The sequence below is a fragment of the Terrapene carolina genome, unplaced genomic scaffold (assembly GCF_002925995.2).
Source record: "Terrapene carolina triunguis isolate 2854851 unplaced genomic scaffold, T_m_triunguis-2.0 Scaffold90, whole genome shotgun sequence".
Taxonomy (NCBI): domain Eukaryota; kingdom Metazoa; phylum Chordata; order Testudines; family Emydidae; genus Terrapene; species Terrapene triunguis.
Genome location: NW_020664441.1, coordinates 1,343,946 through 1,362,822, shown reverse-complemented (window position 1 = coordinate 1,362,822; position 18,877 = coordinate 1,343,946). Strand labels below are relative to the sequence as shown.

The 18,877-nt window shown below is 52.1% G+C and overlaps 1 protein-coding gene across 1 annotated transcript in view; it reads left to right on the top strand.

The window, feature by feature from the left end:
- The window catches only part of MYRF (myelin regulatory factor), a 100,275-nt gene that overhangs the window by 75,989 nt on the left and 5,409 nt on the right, over positions 1–18,877 (top strand). The window contains exons 11-20 of the mRNA XM_024198366.1: positions 659–749; positions 1,390–1,455; positions 3,078–3,278; positions 5,591–5,699; positions 6,177–6,286; positions 7,976–8,136; positions 9,038–9,110; positions 9,532–9,620; positions 11,566–11,634; positions 18,359–18,444. Coding sequence (XP_024054134.1) covers positions 659–749; positions 1,390–1,455; positions 3,078–3,278; positions 5,591–5,699; positions 6,177–6,286; positions 7,976–8,136; positions 9,038–9,110; positions 9,532–9,620; positions 11,566–11,634; positions 18,359–18,444 — 1,055 coding nt within the window. The remainder of the gene's footprint in view (positions 1–658; positions 750–1,389; positions 1,456–3,077; positions 3,279–5,590; positions 5,700–6,176; positions 6,287–7,975; positions 8,137–9,037; positions 9,111–9,531; positions 9,621–11,565; positions 11,635–18,358; positions 18,445–18,877) is intronic.

The window sequence follows — 18,877 nt, the reverse complement described above, 5'->3', positions numbered from 1 at the left end:
AGAGCTGCCCCTGCTGGCCGGGAGCACTGCTGTTTCATGCAGGCGGCCGTGACAGGCAGAACGGAAAGGGGGTATGGGGATGGGTGCTGAGGAGCTGTCCTGCCAGGCACTGAATGCGCTGGCTGAAGCGTTTGCAGGGAGAGCCCCAGGGCAAGCATCCATGACCATCTGAAAGCTGGGCCTGGGGCTCCAACAGTGCTGCGGCCCCTGGCACCGTGCTGAGGAGCTGGCTCAGTACCAGCATGGAGGGAAGGGCGAACCCTACTCAGTCACTAGCACCAGTCACCGTGGTAACCTGGGTTTCTTTTCCAACCTCTGGTCTAAGTACCGAGCTGAGCCCAGCCCTGCTGAGCTTGTGAGCACCAATAGGACCCCCGCCTGGGCAGGTCCCGCTGCAGGCCTTGGAGGAGACCAGACTTGTAGACATGGCTACAGTAGAGGAGTGCTGCCATGGGGGCAGCGGATGTTTGGAGACCTGAGTGCTGGCGGGATCAGACAGTGCCCGTGAGAGGTGTGTCCCTGTCTGGGGGAAATGTAGGAATTCCAGCTGTGCCCCTGTCTGTGTGAGGGGAGGCAGTATCCGCCATGCCCTGTGCCCCCGCAGGGATGCGCTCCTCTCCTGCTGCAGATGACCCTTGTGGGTGTCTGTCATTTGCAGGTACTTCATGCTCGTGGTGGCCCTCCAGGCCCATGCCCAGAACCAGACCTACACGCTGGCTGCCCACATCTCCGAGCGCATCATCGTCAGAGTAAGTTTTTCTCCTGACTCACAGAACACCCCTATCCTCCCTCCGCCTCTCAGGGGCTCCACTGCCCTTTGCTTGACTGTTTGGGGCTCCTTGCCCCTTTCTCCTGGCTTTTCAGTTCCCCCACCAACCCTTTGCCTGGCTCTTCAAGACCCCTGCTGCCTTTTCCCCCCGTTCTCTGCCTGGCTTTCTGGGACCCCGCTCCCGACCCTTCCCGCACTTTATGAAGAAGGCAGCCCACGTGTTCCTGCAGGAGCCCAGCACAGAGAGACACGGACAGAGAAGAAGGCACGTTCTCCAGAAGGGGAGTGCAAGGCTGGGGATGTGTTGCCCGGGAAGGGGCTATGGGGAGCGAGGGCATGGTGCTGTCTTGGGACCTTCAGTGGGTGCCCTGGCTGAATTTTCCAGATGCCTGAGGGGCAGTAGTGCTGAAGGCTGTAGTCAAGGCCAGGCAGGAAAGAGACCGGATTCCCCTGACAGGTTCTCCCAGCGTTCAGCTAGTTGAGCTCTTGTCTCCCATGGGGAATCTAAGGAACGTAGCTCAGTTCTGGCCCCGCGTGGCTGCTCAGAAGCAGTGAGAGTCAGGCTGTGACGTTGTGATTGGCTGTCTCCGCCTTTTAAGTGCTTTGTCCGTTTCCTCTAGCAAAGGGCCAGTTCGGGGGTAAAACACAAACGGAGGGCGGACGGGGACCCCGGAGTCTGCAGACAAGTAAGTACATGACAAGCTATGCAGCCTCCGGGGGGCTCCACAACAGAGCTGTGGGAAAAGCAGACAGGCTGGACCACACAGACTCAACCCCCTGAGCAGGGCACAGCTGCAGCCGTGGCCTAGCCAGTGCGGAGATAAGATACAGCCCAGTAGCTCCCTGTGAGAGACCCCCCAGCAGCACCTTGCGGGATTCAGTATGATCCTTGCTCCAGGTTGGGAGAGTTGGCACATCCTGGTAGCCCCCTGCTCTCATGCAGTCCCAGTCCCAGCAGTGCTGGCCTCTGGGGAGATGAGTCTGTGTGGTCCTCGTTTTGGGCAGGGAGAGCATCAGCACAATTCCAGGGGCTCAGGTAGCGTAAGGCTCAGGAAATGGGAGAGGAAAGGTGCGGATGCAGATGCTGCGTTTAGTCTGATTCTATTGGCCGGTGCCTGCTGAGAGAGTCTCGATCAGAGAGCAGAGAACACCCCACTGCAGGGCTGTTTCCTCACAAAGTGCAGGCAGGGCTTTGTTGCCACAGGCATGGGGAGCAAAGTCCTCACCCCTCCTTGGCCCCCACAGAACCCCTGTCTCCTGCTCCTCTGTCTGGTTTCGTTGCATTGCTTCATACTGCGCAGAGCTCTGCATCACGCCCACAATGACCCCGGGGCCGTGTGTCCCCTCTGCTGGCCGTGCTGCCCTGCACTGGGAGGGGAGGGGGAGTCCAGGCAGGTTGCTCCCCTAGCAGCCTCCTGGGGAGCTGGTACTGCTGGCTTTCGAGCTCTGCGGTCACAACCTGATAACAGTTCAAGTACCTCCGCCTGAGCTTTTCCATCGGAGGCTGGACAGGGAGCCTCTTAGGGTGTGTCTGCACTGCAATAAACACCCCGCAGCCTGGCCACGACTGGCTGGGGCAGCAGGTTCACGCTATGGGGCTGTAAAATTGCAGTGTAGACATTCGAGCTCAGGCTGAAGCCTGTGCTCTGAGACCCCGCAGTGGGGGAGGGTCTCAGAGCCCGGGCTCCAGCCAGAACCCAAACATCTACACTGCAATTTTACAGCCCCACGAGCCTGAATCATCTGACCTGAGCCCCGAGTCTTGGGGCCGTGGATATTTTATCACAGGCGTATCCTGACATTGCTGGGTCTGCAGATGCTTGCCAGTTAAACCCAACATGGCTCCTTGTCCTTCCCAGGCTGCCCTGGGCTCCCAAAGGTTCCATCCCACCTCACATACAAGGTAACCTTAGAATAAGGGCGCAGCCTGGCTGCGCGGTTCAGTCTTGAAGCAGGCTCCATTGCTGCTCCTTAAGCCAGTTTACCACGTTTCCCCATCCCCGCTGGTGACTGGAAGCCCGGGCTAGAATGCAGACGCCATGAACCATGGCAGGCAGCCATGATAGCTCTGGGGTCTTCTCATCACATAGGAGTGTAACCCTCTGTGTGGGGGCATCCACGCACCGTCCATCCCAGCTGTACATGGCACCCTGGCCCTCTGGTGCGTGTTTCAGAGGGATGAGTCTGTTGAAGCCCCCAGTGCTCACGCTGTCTCTGCCTAACAGTACTGGCCCCTCTTTTCTTTGGTTTCGTCTCTCTGCTGCTGCTCTGGACGCTCTTCAGTCGCTGCCCTCTTGCCTCTCCACAGGCCTCTAACCCGGGGCAGTTTGAGAGTGACAGCGACGTCCTCTGGCAGCGGGCTCAGCTCCCTGACACGGTTTTTCACCACGGCCGAGTTGGCATCAACACCGACCGCCCTGATGAAGCCCTGGTGGTCCATGGCAACGTGAAGGTCATGGGATCACTGATGCACCCATCAGACATCCGAGCAAAAGACGACATCCAGGAGGTGAGAGCTGGGGAAGGCTGGCAGGACACAGGAGGCCAATCTGAGTAGGGTGGCGGGGCTGGAGAGGCACCTAAATCAGTTTCTGTACCAAATGACTGGAGGATAGCTAATGTGATGCCAATTTTTTTTAAAAGGGCTCCAGAGGTGATCCTGGCAATTACAGGCCAGTAAGCCTGACCTCAGTACCGCGCGAACTGGTTGAAACTATAGTAAATAACAGAGTTGTCAGACATATAGATGATCATAATTTGTTGGGGAAAAGTCAACATGGTGTTTGTAAAGGGAAATCATGCCTCACCAATCTACTAGAATTCTTTAAGGGGGTCAACAAGCATGTGGACAAGGGGGATCCAGTGGATATAGTGTACTTAGATTTTCAAAAAGCCTTTGACAAGGTCCCTCACCAAAGGCTCTTAAGCAAAGTAAGCTGCCACAGGATAAGAGGGAAGGTGCTTTCATGGATTGGTAACTAGTTAAAAGATAGGAAACAAAGGGTAGGAATAAATGGTCAGTTTTCAGACTGGAAAGAGGTAAATAGTGGTGTCCCCCAGGGATCTATACTGGGGCCAGTCCTATTCATCATATTCATAAATGATCTGGAAAAAGGGGTAAACAGTGAGGTGGCAAAATTTGCAGATGACACAATATTACTAAAGGTAGTTAAGACCCAGGCAGATGTGAAGAGCTACAAAAGGATCTCTCAAAACTGGCTGACTGGGCAACCAAATGGCAGATTAAATTCAGTTTTGATAAATGCAAAGTAATGCACATTGGAAAACATAATCCCAACTATAGATATAAAATGATGGGGTCTAAATTGCGTGTTACCACTCAAGAAAGAGATCTTGGAGTCATTGTGGATAGTTCTCTGAAAACATCTACTCAATGTGCAGCGGCAGTCCAAAAAGCGAACAGAATGTTGGGAATCATTAAGAAAGGGATAGATAATAAGACAGAAAATATCATAATCCTCTATATAAATCCATGGTATGCCCACATCTTGAATACTGCGTGCAGATGTGGTCGCTCCACTACAAAAAAGATATATTGGAATTGGAAAAGGTTCAGAAAAAGGCAACAAAAATTTTTAGGGGTATAGAACGGCTGCCATATGAGGAGCTATTAATAAGACTGGGAGTCTTCATCTTGGAAAAGAGACGACTAAGGGGGGATATGATAGAGGTCTATAAAATCATGACGCCTGTGGAGAAAGTAAATAAGGACGTGTTATTTACTCTGTCTCATAACTCAAGAACTAGGGGTCACCAAATGAAATTAATAGGCAGCAGGTTTAAAACAAACAAAAGGAAGTATTTTTTCACACAACACACGGTCAACCTGTGGAACTCCTTGCCATAGGATGTTGTGAAGGCCAAGACTATAACAGGGTTCAAAAAAGAACTAGATAAGTTCATGGAGGATAGGTCCATCAATGGCTATTAGCCGGGATGGGCAGGGATGGTGTCCCTAGCTTCTGTTTGGCAGAAGCTGGGGATGGGTGACAGGGGATGGATCACTTGATGATTACCTGTTCTGTTCATTTCCTCTGGGGCACTGGGCATTGGCCACTGTCAGAAGACAGGATACTGGGCTAGATGGACCCTTGGTCTGACCCAGTAGGGCCATTTTTATGTTCTAAAAGTTTGCGTGTTCATATGAGCATGCTCCATCTGCACAGCTGAGCTGGAGAGCCCTTGAGTACAGGGTCTCTCCGGAGAGCGTGTGAGCTGCCTCATACCCCGCAGGCTGGAAATCCCATGAGAACAGAACAGCCTCTCTCCCAGGCACAGCCTGTCTCATGGAATTTCAGCTCTTCTTCTAGCTGGAACCAGCAAGTGCCGAACAACAAACATGAAAACCACCAAAGACGTCAAGCCAAACTTTATCCAGCCTCAGATCAGAGTCAATCAGAGCCCTGTGGGAAGGCCCTGGCGGGTTTTTAATTTAACTGATCTGGATAATCTCTTCCAGCAAGGTCAAATGTTACTAGATGCAGTGAGGTCTTCAAATCTCTGAGAGCTGTCTTTGCCCCTTCCCATGGTGTGTGGGGATGTGATGGGGCTGGCTCCCTTTTCTTGAGTCATTTGACCTGGTCCTTTTTTGATGAATCCTGGATTTTAATCCTGGCTGGTTAGCAGACTGTGTCCAGCAGGTGGGCATTCTCATTCTGGGTCTGGTGTCTATGGGACCTGCCGCTGTGGACACTGATGAGAGCTCTTGTGGCCATTGCTCTTTGCTGCCTGGAGCCAGATTCTTGGACTATTAAAGAACAGCGTCCTACTTATAGATCTCATGTGTTTGCCTTGTCCCAGGTGGACACCACAGAACAGCTGAAGAGGATCTCCCGTATGCGGCTGGTGCATTATAACTACAAGCCAGAGTTCGCCGCCACTGTGGGCATTGAAAGCACGTCTGAGACAGGTACAGTCCCTGCACCAACCCACGGGCTTCATCCTCACAGTTGTATGCTATGGGGGAGTTCTAGTGCAAACTAATGTTGCTCTTTAGTCATAACTCGCAGCGCCCCCTGCTGCTCCATGCTAGCTGAGCTGATGTCTCTCAATCCTGCCCTGCAGCAGTCCAAAGAAATGATAGAATACATATATGGTATACAAAGAACCTGGGAATCAGTCTTTATCCAATTGTCCCTTTCCCAGCTGTTTTTCATTGGCTTTAGACTGAGGTTACATTCTGGCTGTGCGCAGGCCTTTCAGGAAATTAAGTCCCCTACACTCTATGTCTTGGTAGCTCAGGGATGGATATTGGTTTCTTATTAATCGCTGCATAGTGTGTGGGGTTCATGTCAGCAACCAAGTGACTTGTGAGAAGTAGTCAGCTATTGTGGAAGGCATCTCGGGGGCCAGAATCATGGTGAGTGGTGCTGTGGTTTCCGTGCAGGTGTCATTGCTCAGGAAGTGAAGGAGATTCTTCCCGAAGCAGTGAAAGACACTGGGGACATGGTCTTTGCCAATGGGAAAACCATCGAGAACTTCCTGGTGGTGAATAAGGTTAGTGGTACCTTCCACAGACCAGATGGGGGAAGAGTAGGAACTGGTGATTATAAGGGTGGGGGGAGGATGGTGAATTTTGGTGTGTTTTTCTTTTTCCCCTTCACGTAAAGGTAGAGGTGAAACAGAGTCAAAATCTGACGCCTGGGAAATGGTCTCTTGCCAACACTTTTAAACCAAGTCTTTCCTGCTTGAGTTTCAGCCAGATGTGTTCTGTGAGCTAGCATTGGCGTCACTCCGCAACCTGGACTCTGGACTCATGTCCTTCCTGGTTGGTGAGGGCCTCTGGGGAAGACCTGAGCCCAGCATTAGTGGGCATTGACAGCAGTTCTTGAGGGAGGGCAGGTTCCTGGCTTCCCTTAAGCAGGCTGTTCTGAGGCCTGTGCCCCGTCCCAAAAAAAATCACTTTCCAAATTAGGACTCTGTATCTAATCTTCCCATTCTGGTTCAGATGACAAAGGAGGTTGTGGCAAGACAGCTTGGAGTACCTGGCTCCCTCAGATCTCCTTGGCTCTGGGCAGTCTGGATCCAGACCCAGGTGTGGCCTGAGGCCACACTAGCTCCCTTGGAGATGATGTGCACCGTCAGGGGATAAAAATCAGGTGTCCGTGCTGATCTCACTAGATTTATCAGCTGCCTTTCGCATTGCTGACCATGGGGTTTGGTTGACTTGCCTGTAGACCGTAGTGGGAATGAACAGGGCCGACCTGGGTGACTCCGTTCCTTCCTGGCTCCAGGTCAATTCCCCTCTGCAGTTAGATGGCCAGGTGGCAACAGTGGCCAGGCATGTCTTTTTTCCCTTCTGCATCTGACTCTTGTAGGACCTTGTTACTGCCCCTGTGGTTTTGTACACTACCGACTGGATTCCTGCAGTGCACCATACAGGGAAGCAAGAGCTGGGGCTGAGCATGGTGGGGGCCTGCCTGTTTATGTGGTGTATCTCGCAAGGAGCATGTTACGCTGGGGCTGGACGATCTGCACTGGCTGCCTGCTGGTCGCTGGGGAGAGTTTAACATGTTGGTTTTGAGCTGGGACCTGCCTATTACTATGAATTACCTGCAGGGTCCAGAGCCCCCAAGCAAGGACCAGGCCTCCATTGTTCTAGGCACATAGATCAAACAGTTGCACACAGGGCTCAGGCTGGGATTGTGACAAGACCCAGTGGGGGGAAGAAACAGGGGAAAGGGTTTGGGGATAATTAGGTGACACCTGAGAGTGCACCTCCTCCCACCCCCATGGGACAGCGCTGCAGTTGTGAGCAGTGGGGCCTGGGACTGGAGTGCCCTGGTGTACTGGAGGGACCGTGGCTGGCAGGGTGCTCGCTCTCTGGAGTGTCAGGATTGGGGGTGTAGGTGAATGTCTCTGTCATTGAGAAGGACTGTACACTGACAGTTGCCAAGGCCTGCTGGTGCCTGAGAGACTCTCCTTTATCCAGTTTTGAAATAAGCGCATTAAGCAATGTGTATAAATATCAGTGTCCCGATGGCTAGTCTGCAGTTGGGTGGGTTTCCTCTCATGCCTTCCCCACACCGGGGTGCTGAGCGACACACTGTGACCTTTCCACTGGGGAAGGGGAGGTCTGGAGTGGCTCAAGAGGACAACAAATTTGAAGGAGGCCAGGCAGGTCTGGGTGAGTCTGTCCCTCTGCTCCCGGAGAGGGCTCATGCAGAACAATGTGGCCCCTGGCAGGAGCGGATCTTCATGGAGAACGTTGGGGCGGTGAAGGAGCTCTGCAAACTGACCGACAACCTGGAGACCCGCATTGACGAGCTGGAGCGGTGGAGTCACAAGCTGGCTAAGCTCAAGCGGCTGGACAGCATGAAGTCAACGGTCAGCTCTGGGGCGTTCAGGTACAGGCGCCCTCCCTCCCTCTCCAAACATGGGGCAGGGGGGCAGAAAGGAGTGTCCCACCTCAGGCCTGTACACCAGTCAGCCTGCACTGGGGGGAATACAGGGAGATACCTGCCAAGGCACTGGGGTGGGGGTGCAGGGAGATTTCCCCTTGGGCGCCGGCAGCCTGGTGTTGGAGGTGGGTGTAGGGAAATTCCCCCTTGGATCCAGGTAGCCTGGCACTGCGGGAAGGAGGGCAATGCATGGAGATCCCCCCTCGGGCACTGGCTGCCTGGTACTGGCATGGGGGGTATACAGGGAGATTCCCCCTCGGGCACTGGCTGCCGGGCACTGGCGTGGGGGGTATACAGAGAGATTCCCCCTCGGGCACTGGCTGCCTGGCACTGGCGTGGGGGGCAATACAGGGAGATTCCCCCATCGGGCACTGGCTGCCGGGCAGTGGGGAATGTGGGGAAATCAGGACTTGGTGCGGTGCTGGGATAATGGGGACTGGAGATGATCCATGAGCTGCTGTTGGGGAAACAAACTGAACCTCGGGCTGTGTACGAGACTGCAGCATGGAAATGGCAGCCCGGTCCGACCGTCCGTCCCAGGGTGAGCCGCGTCCTGAGGGTTAATGCTTTCTGACCCGTGAGGAGCAGGTGAAGCCCGTTTTTCAGGCCCTGCCTGCCGGATGGCTCAGTGAGGGGGCAGAGTTCACCCTGCATTTCCTTTCACCCCTTTGGGCCTTCGCCAACAATCAGGCTGTCGGACAGGGCCCTTTAGCCCACCGTGGTGCTCAAAGCTTTCCTCCTGCCGTTACTGAGTCAGGTTCCCAACCTGCACCCCATCCCACCCAGTGGGCTCCCCTGGGGGCCTGGCCAGGCACATCTCACCTCAACTCCTCTTCTCTGCTTGCAGCCAAACAGGAAGTCAGTTCAGCCGTGCAGGAAGTGTGCCCCACAAAAAGAGGCCCCACAAAATGGCCAGCAAGGTATGGGGGCCTTTTGTGAAGGGATGTGGGGTGTGAGGTGGGGGGCTGTGTGTCTGGACAGTGTGGGTGTTCTGGGGCAGTGGTGCAGAGCCTGGGGGCTGTGTTCTGCAGTGGGGGACATGTGAGCGGGGCCTATGTCAGGCCAGAGCTGGCTGTGTCCTCTTCCTGCTCCTAGTGCCCTGCGGCCATCCTGCCTCTCGCAGCGGGGCTAGCCAACGCCTTGTGGATGAGCCATCCTGCTGCTGCTTCAGGGACCACCAAAGGGCATTGTGGGATGCAGGAGGAATGGCCTCCTGCACTGCAGTCCTCCCATCCTGGGGAAGGCTGGGGCCCGGGGGAGAGGCCCCAGGGCAGAGTGGAATAGAAATGCAGTGAGCCCTGCACCGGCCGGGCAGCTGATTCCCCTGTGTTTCTCCTGCAGTCCCCATCTGTTATCACGGAACAAGCCTGCATCAGCCAGCGCTTCTTGCAAGGCACCATCATCGCCCTGGTCGTCGTCATGGCGTTCAGGTGAGACACTGCACAGCCCCGCAGCTGCTCTCTGCCCTCAGCACTGGGAGGCGCTTCCCCCGCCCCATGGCACAGCCAGGGTGGGGACTAATCTGGGGAGATTCCCCCAGCCCCATGGCACAGCAGGGGTCTAGCCTGGGGAGATTCCCCTCGCCCCACAGCACAGCTGGGCTCTAGGGGGAGGGATAGCTCAGTGGTTTGAGCATTGGACTGCTAAACCCAGGGTTGTGAGTTCAATCCTTGAGGGGGCCACTTAGGGATCTGGGGCAAAAATCAGTACTTGGTCCTGCTAGTGAAGGCAGGGGGCTGGACTCGATGACCTTTCGAGGTCCTTTCCAGTTCTATGAGATAGGTATATCTCTGTTTATATATCCCTGCCCCTCCCCCTCCCCACGTGGCTCCGCAGGGATGGCTCTGTTCTATTTTAAACGTACCATGTTTTCCTGAATGAATTTGTGACAAAATGCCCCAAATGCAAGAGCAAGTGATAGAAAACCAAGTGCCTCTGCTAACAACACCACTCAGCGACTCCTGTGGCTAAGCCCTGCCCACGGCTGGCCCCTTGGCACGTGGCATTCCCTTGCCGTCAGCCACCTGCCTCTGCAGGACATTCCACTGGTACATGGCGTTGTCCTGCAACACATCACCCACCTCTGCATGGCACTCCTCCAGCATCCCGAAGCTCTGTGCTAGTGCCCCTCTGCAAGCCACAACACTGTAAAACGACAGGAATCTTCGTACTTCACAAGTTCCTTGTAGCTTTTATCTGAGGGTCTCGGAACACTTTGCAAACAGTGATGAATGACAGCGCTGGGCAAGGCGGGTCAGTATTGTTCTGCAGATGGGGCCATCAGGCAGAGAGAGGGAAGTGATTGGCCACGGTCACACAGGGAGTCTGCAGCAGAGCTGGGAATGGAACACAGGTCTCCTGACTCCCTTAATCACAAGACCATCTTTCCTCTTGAAAATCAGCCCAGGAACAAGGCAGATACCTAACCCTTGTCTTGCCTAACTGCTCCGGAGCGCGTCCTGACACCCACACCCACACCCCTCCACGTCTGTGGCACTTGCTGCAGTTCTCTCACTGAGGGCAAGGACTGCTCAAGAATCTGTTAGGCAGCTTCACCAGCACAACCGTCTCGCCGTGCACTGCCCCCAGAGCAGGGGCTCAGATGTGCTAAGCTGCCTTTTGTTGAAGGGAGAGATCCCCGCCCCGGCCTCTCCAAACCCAGCCCCTTCCAGCCCTCGGGTCTCTCACCTCCACTGTGACGCCCTCCTGCTCGCTGACTCCGGCTGGTTCCACTAAAAGCATCTTCCTCAACAGCCACACTGGGCCTGCCCCCCTCCCGGCGCTGCTCCATCCCACCTCAGGGTTACGGTTCCTGGGACAAACTGGTTCCTGGAGTAAGTGGGCACAGCTCTTACTGATATCCATGGAAGTCACACCTGCTTACTTGGGGCTAAATTTGGCCCCTGGCTTCACCTGGGCTACATATTCTGCGCCACCAGCACCTCCCACCAATAGAGGGGGGCCTCTGTTTCCTTCTCCAGCTCATGTTTCCACGCGTCCCTCTGTGCTGGCCCCTGTATCTGGAATGCCCTTCCTATCCCAGATCCCTTTCTTCTCCTCCGTCTGCCGTCAGCCTCAGTGCTCCTGCTTGAGCAGTGCTCGTCTATTGCCTGTTCAGACAGGGGAATAGCTCATGGCAACCCCCCCCAGCCAACTAAAGAGCTGATGATAAAAAGAGCCCTGGATGAGGACCCTGTAAGCATTATCTGGGCTCGGGAGGGAGTGGTAGCTGGCCTGCAGCTGCCCACCTAACCTTGATGGGTTTGGACCATTGAGACAGATAGCCACTGTGGTACTGCAGAGGGAGAACCTCCTTCCTCCTGCCATAGTGCAGATATTTATCCCCGGGCGTGTAATCTTCTCTCTCCTTCCCAGTGTGGTGTCCATGTCCACCCTCTACGTGCTCAGCTTGCGCAATGAAGAGGACCTCGCAGATATTGATGGGTACGTGTCCCCTTCATGCATGCATCCTCCAGAACGTGTCGTGGCTTCCTTTGTTCCCTGGGGGCCTGCAATACTTGACAGACTGGAGGGAATATAGAGATGAGCAGAAAAGGCACAGGGCTGGAGGGATAGGTTTGTGCAGCGAGATTAAAGGAATGATGTGGCTTTGCCCAGACAAGTCAATGGTGGGGAAGTAGGGTTATGGTGCTAGTCTTTTAAATCTTAACTGGGAACAGAGGGTGAAACTGACCAAGATATATCTATAGAGATATCAGGTAGGTGAGAGAGACAAGCTTTCGAGCCACACAGAGCTCTTCTTCAGGGTTGGGAAAGGTACTCCCAACATCACAGCTAAATGCAGGGTGGAACAGATTGTCCAGCGTAAGTAGTACATATTGTAAGGGACTATTCAAGGTAGAGCGGCCCGTTAACACGTCTGCAGTCATAGGACAAAAAGAGGGGGTTAGTGAGTTACAGGTTGTTGTAATAAGCCACAAATCCAGTGTCTCTCTTCAGTCCCTGATTTTTAGTGTCTAGCAGAGTAATGAATTTAAGTTCCCAGGCTCGTCTTTTGAAAGTGTTGTGCAGGTTTCCTTTGAGGATGAGGACTGAGAGATCGGATATGGAGTGATCGCTTTGTGAAAAGTGCTCACCCACAGCTTATAGGGTGTTTTGTGTCTTTTATCATTTTCCTGTGTGAGTTCAATCAAGAGTGTAGTGACTGTCTGGTTTTACCCACGTAGTTGTTACTGGAGCGTTTAGTGCACCGAATGAGGTACACCGTATGTTGTGATAGGCATGTGTAGAACCCATGGATCTTGACAGGTGTGTTGTGGGGGTGCTGGTCATTATAGCAGTGGAAATATGCCTGCAGGTTTTGCATCTGTTGTTCTGGCAGGGTCTGGTGCCGCTATGCATTGGTGTGTCCTGGTCTGTGGGGAGCTTGCTTCTGATGATGAGCTTGGAGAGGTTGGGGTTTTTTTGAAGGCCAGACGAGGGGGTTCATGAAAGCTTTTTTTCAGGATGGGGTCCCCATTGAGCATGGCTTGTAGTTGTTTGATGATACCCCATAGGGTTCCAGTGTGGCATAGTAGGTGATAGCTTAGGGTTGTGTGGTCAGAGGGGGGTTTATTTCTGTACTGCAGCAAGTTCTGCCAGGTATTTGAGAGGGTAACAAGCCTTGTGGATAGGGGGAAGCAGTAGATGTGGTATATCTTGACTTCAGTAAGGCTTTTAATACTGTCTCGCATGACCTTCTCATAAACAAACTAGGGAAATACAACCTAGAGGGAGCTGCTATAAGGTGTGTGCATAACTGGCTGGAAAATCCTTTCCAGAGAGTAGTTATCAGTGGTTCACAGTCAAGCTGGAAGGGAATATCAAGTGGGTCCCATGGGGATCAGTTCCAGGTCTGGTTCTGTTAAATATTTTAATCAGTGATTTAGATAATGGCATAGAGAGTACACTTATAAAGTTTGCAGACGATACCAAGCTGGAAGGGGTTGCAAGTGCTTTGGAGAATAGAATTAAAGTTCAAAATGATCTGGATAAATTGGAGAAATGGTCTGAAGTAAATAGGATGAAATTCAACAAGGACAAATGCAAAGAACTCCACTTAGGAAGGAACGATCAGTTGCACACATACAAAATGGGAAATGACTGCCTAGGAAGGAGTACTGCGGAAAAGGATCTGAGGGTAATAGCGGACCACAAGCTAAATATGTGTTAACAGTGTAACACTGTTGCAAAAAAAGCGAACATCATTCTGGGATGTATTAGCAGGAGTGTTGAAAGCAAGACACGAGAAGTAATTCTTCCGCTCTACTCCATGCTGATTAAGCCTCAAGTGGAGTATTGTGTCCAGCTTTGGGTGCCACGCTGCAGGGAAAATGTGGACAAATTGGAGAAAATCCAGAGAAGAGCAACAGAAATGATTAAAGGTCTAGAAGACATGACCTATGAGGGAAGATGGAAAAAAATGAGTTTGTTTAGTGTGGAGAAGAGAAGACTGAGAGGGGATATGATAACAGTTTTCAAGTACATAAAAGGTTGTTACAAGGAGGAGGGAGAAAAATTGTTCTAATTAATCTCCTGAGGATAGGACAAGAAGCAATGGTCTTAAATTGCAGCAAGGGCAGTTTAGGTTGGACTTGGGGAAAAACTTCTTAACTGTCAGGTTAGTTAAGCACTGGAATAAATTGCTTAGGGAGGTTGTGGAATCTCCATCATTGGAGATTTTTAAGAACAGGTTAGACAAATACCAGTCAGGGATGGTCTAGATAATACTGAGTCCTGCCATGAGTGCAGGGGACTGGACTAGATGACCTCTCGAGGTCCCTTCCAGTCCTATGATTCTGTGTTTTCTTGCATGATTTCCAGGTAACTTTCCTGTGTTTTTTTCCTTCAGTGTGTGAAAGCTTAAATTCATTGCTCTACTAGACAGTAAAAATCAGGGACTGAAGAGAGACACTGGATTTATGGCTTATTACTAGGGCCCTACCAAATTCTCGGTCCATTTTGGTCAATTTCACGGTCCTAGAATTTTAAAAATAGTAAATTTCATATATTTAAATCTGAAATTTCACGGTGTAGTAACTGTAGGGTCCTGACCCAATAGGGGACACTGTGTGTGTGTGTGGGGGGGAGGGCCTGCAAGGTGGTTGTTGGGGGGGGTTGCAGAATTGCCACCCTTACTGCTGGTGGTGGCGCTGCCTTCAGAGCTGGGCAGCTGGAGAGTGGCAGCTGCTGGCCGGGAGCCCAGCTCTGAAGGCAGAGCCACTGCCAGCAGCAGCACAGAAGTAAGGATGGCAGGGTATAGTATTGCCACCCTTACTTCTGTGCTGCTGCCTTCAGAGCTGGGCCATTGGCCAGCAGCCACCACTCTCCAGCCACCCAGCTCTGAAGACAACAGCAGCACCTCAGTACAATAACCCGTATGAACCCCCCACAACCACCTTTTGGGTTGGGACCCTCAGTTTGAGAAATGCTGGTCTCCCCCATTAAATCTGGTCTTTTGTGTACGATACAGATTTCATGGGGGAGACCAGATTTCAGGATTCATGAATTTGGTAGGGCCCCTACTTATTACGATAATATGTAACCCACTAACTCCCTCTTTTTGTCTTATGACTATATCTTAATGGGCCACTCTACCTTGAATGGTCCCTTACAGTATGTTCCACAAACAATCTATTCCACCCTGCATTTAGCTGTGATGCTGGGAGTACCTTTCCCAGCCCTAAAGAAGAGCTCTGTGTGGCTCCAAAGCTTGTGTCTCTCCCCAACAGAAATTGGTCCAATAAAAGATATTCCCTCCCCCACCTTGTCTCTCTAATCCCCTGGGACTGACATGGCTACAACTACGCTGCATACAAGATACATCTATGCCAGCAAACCTTTCCTGACAGTGAGTTGTGGTGGGCTGGGGAACAGTCCCCCAGGGTAGTGGTGAAAGGCCTATCACTCGAGGTGCCTAAAATGGATTGAACAATCCCCTGGTGAATGGGCTGTAGGGCCTCAGTGGGAAGGATTTGAAGAGACCCGTCAGGCCTTTTCCATCGCTGATGCCTGTTGGTCTGTGGTATTAGACATGCAGCTTTATCCAAACAGCCTTTGGGTAGCTGCCTGAGGAATGACAGGTTGAATTTGGCCACTGGGGGGAAGCCCATAACAGTAACGTTATTAGGAGCTCCTTGACAGTAGAGACTAATGAGCAGATGCTGCAGAGTCCAGCCAAAGTACGTTCCCTCGTTCATGCCAAGATCAGTGGGCAGAGATCAGAGTGATGCCTTCTCTGTTTAGTTGCCTCAAGCAAAATGGGAGAAGCAGAGGAAGGAAAAACAGTGTACTGATGTTTTGCTAGAAATGTGCCTTTGCGGCACCTGTTTAAACAGCTGCTCCCGGGTGTCTGGAGCAATTGGCTGCGTAGCTAAGAATCAGCAGCACTCCGCTGACATCAATGGAGCTAGGCCAGCTTGCACCAGCGGAGGCTCAGTCTCTCTGAGGAGAGCCTCCTAGGGCCTGAGAAGAGAACCTGAGCACAATGCCCTGCTCAGATTCTCTGCCCACTTTGCTCCTGCAGGGACAGCGGCAGACAGGGTCTTTGCAGACTCGCCTCAAGTCATTGTTGGCACTGGCATTACTGAATAACTGATCTCTCCCTTTCCCTCTCTCTTCCTCCCATTTCTGGCCATCTCCCTTCTGCCCCATTTACTTCTCCATCCCAACCCATTTTCATTCCTGTATTTTCCCGTCCCCTTCCCTCCTTTCCTCTATCTTTTCATTTCTGTTCTCCTCCCTTTCTTTCTTTCTCTTTCCCTCTCTCCTTGTCTTTCCTCCTCTCTCTTCTTGGTGCCCTGCAGCTCTTTTGCTGTGCCCACTTCCTGTCTCCTGGCCCTTTTTCGGCACAGGGGCACGGTTGCTCTGTGCCCACGGTACGTTACTCTTCTTTCATTGTACTGTTGGTTTGAGTGCTGCCTCCCTTCTCCGCCGCCTCTTTTTCTTTCTCCTCTGTCTGCGTTACAGAAGGCACAGACGCTCCTAAACAAAACAGGAAGGCAAAGGGGAAAAACCAGCATGGCTGAATGGCCAGGCCATTTGAGTCAAACGGGTATCCTTCCGACTATGGGGATCCAACCCTAGTGAAGCCAGCAGGAAGGAGCCTGGATGTGAGCGGGCAACGTGTAAGATGGGAATTGGGGGGGCTAAGATGGAATTTGAAGAGCAAATAGCTAAAGGGGGATTAGAAACAAAGAAAAAGACATTTTGAAAGTCAATCAGAAGCCAAAAAGCAGCAAGAGACTCATTAGGTTGGCAGGACCATCGGGGAGCAGAGAGAGCATGTGTGGAGGGTACGGGTAGGGTTCTGCCACCTGTACTCCTGCTCAGTAGAGCCACCATACGCAAGTAGCTTTTCTGCCAGCTGTGGGACCAGCCCCGGAGTATGGTGCTACTCACAGTGAGCAAGGGTGGCTGAATCAGTCCCCAAACAATTCCGTTATCTGAGTGTCCGCCACAGCAGGTGTTGGAGAGACACCCACCCAGCCCTCTGACTCGCCGGTAATATAAGAATGAGGTGGCAAAAGAGGAGGTGCTGGAACACGTGAATAAATTAAAGAGCAACAAGCCATCCAGAGCCCAGGTACAGCCAAGAGTTACGAAAGGGCTGAGCTGCCAACTATAATCTGTGATCTCGCATTAAAATCAGCTCCTACACCGGAAGAACAGAGGGCAGCAACTGTTGTACTTAGCTTTAAAAAAGACACTGGGAACTGCGGCCCAGCAAGCCTCACTTCAGTTAGGGAAATGGGCTGAAATATTAATTAAAAAGAGAACTATAAACCACCTGCGTGATCAAACCAGCACAGCTTCCAAAAAGAAAAATCATGCCTCATCACTCTCTTAGAACCCTTTGATCACGTCAACAAAATAGTGGATAAAGGAGAAGTGGGTGGCATGATTTATTTGCACTTTGAAAAAACCCTTGACATGGTCCTTCACTGGAGATAGCAAGTAAGGAACAAATGTTGACTTAAGTGGTAGTGAGACAGGGCCTCAGTGTTGAAATATGTAAAGTAATGCACGCAGAAGGGAATAATATGAACTATTCCAGTGCCTTACTCGGCTCTAAATGTGACCATTCTGGAAAGATACCTGGGCATCTTTGCAGTCAGCTCAGTGAAGACCCCTACTCAAACTGTCGCCGTGGTCAGGAAACCAAATCAAGTGTGAAGGTGCAAGAGGAATGGAGTGGAGAATAACCCTGACAGTATTATCTACTGCTGTTCTAGATCATGAATGAGCCACATTCACTTGGCATCCTGTGATCAGTTCTGGTTACTGTGTCTCAAAAAGAGCAGAGCTCTGGAGCTGAGCAGTGGATTATTGAGGGCGTGGAGAGATTTCCTTATGAGATGAGAGAGAAAAGATGGGGGTGGGGGAGCGGTTTTGTTTAGAAAGGAGGTGGGTCTGAGAAAGGAGAATACAATAATGACTGGGAGGGATATGGTAGACCAGGGACTTCTCTTCACCCTTTCTTGTAATGCTAGAATAAGGGGATATTCAAGAACATAGTAAGGCAATACATTTGAATCTGATAAAAGGAAACCCTTTACACACAGCATAATTAGTGTGTGAAACCCACAGGCACAAGAGATGATTGAGACACAGGGCTACTGGGTTCAGAAAAGGATTAGACGTGTGTCTGGTTAAGGATACCCTCCGCTTATGTTGGGGAGCACCAAGAGATCTTTTAGAAAGGATGTAAAGCTCCATGCTTCAGGCAATAAACTAACCCCTAGCTGACCGGAACAGAAAGAAACTTCCCCTGGGTGCAGGTTATTCCATAATTACCTACTAAGGAGCTTCTTAGAACTTCTTCTGAAGCAGCTAGAGCTGGTCAGTGCCAGATCCAGGATCCTAGGCTAGATCTGGCCTGACAATCCCTGTATTCCTAGCTCTGCTCTGTCTCTGCCAACCATTTCCTTCCCCAGCCTGGCACTTTCCCCCTTTCCTGTCCTGCTGACTACTTGCCCATTCTTCCTCTTTCTCCATGTCTGCTCTCAATCCCTGTCCCATCTCCCAGCTTTTGCTTTCCCTCCATGTCTGCTCTGCCTCTCCCAATCCCACCCTGCCCATTGCCCCTCATACCACCCTTCTATACAGATCTAGACAGTGCTTGTGTTTCTTATGTGAAAGGCTCTTACACACATTTCCTGCATTTCAGATTAAATCAGAACTTTGATAAGACTCAGCTTGTTTCTTCCACGGCTTCGTCAGACAGACCTAGTGATGGCACTTCACCGCACCCTGGTAGGTAACAGCTCTGCAGGCGGGAGCGGGGAGCGAGTGGCAGGGGACATGCTTCTGCTCCAACCAAGCCACCGCAAACAATGCTGGCAGTTCTCTGGCAGTTCCATGTACAATAGTAGAGCTCATGCACTTTCCCAGAAGCTTTGATATAATAGGGGATGCAGCCATGTCTCGGGGGAGGGGCGTGTTCCCAGGGACTGTAATATAGCAGAGGGGATGGGGCCGGGTCTCAGTGCTGGGGGTTCCCAGGCGCTGGGATACAGCAGAGGGGATGGGGCTGGGTCTGAGTGCTGGGGGTTCCCGGGTGCTGGGATACAGTAGTGGGGGTGGGGGTTGGTCTCGGCGCTGGGGGGTCCCGGGGGCTGGGATACAGCAGAGGGGATGGGGCCGGAGGGTCCCGGGGGCTGGGATACAGCAGAGGGGATGGGGCCGG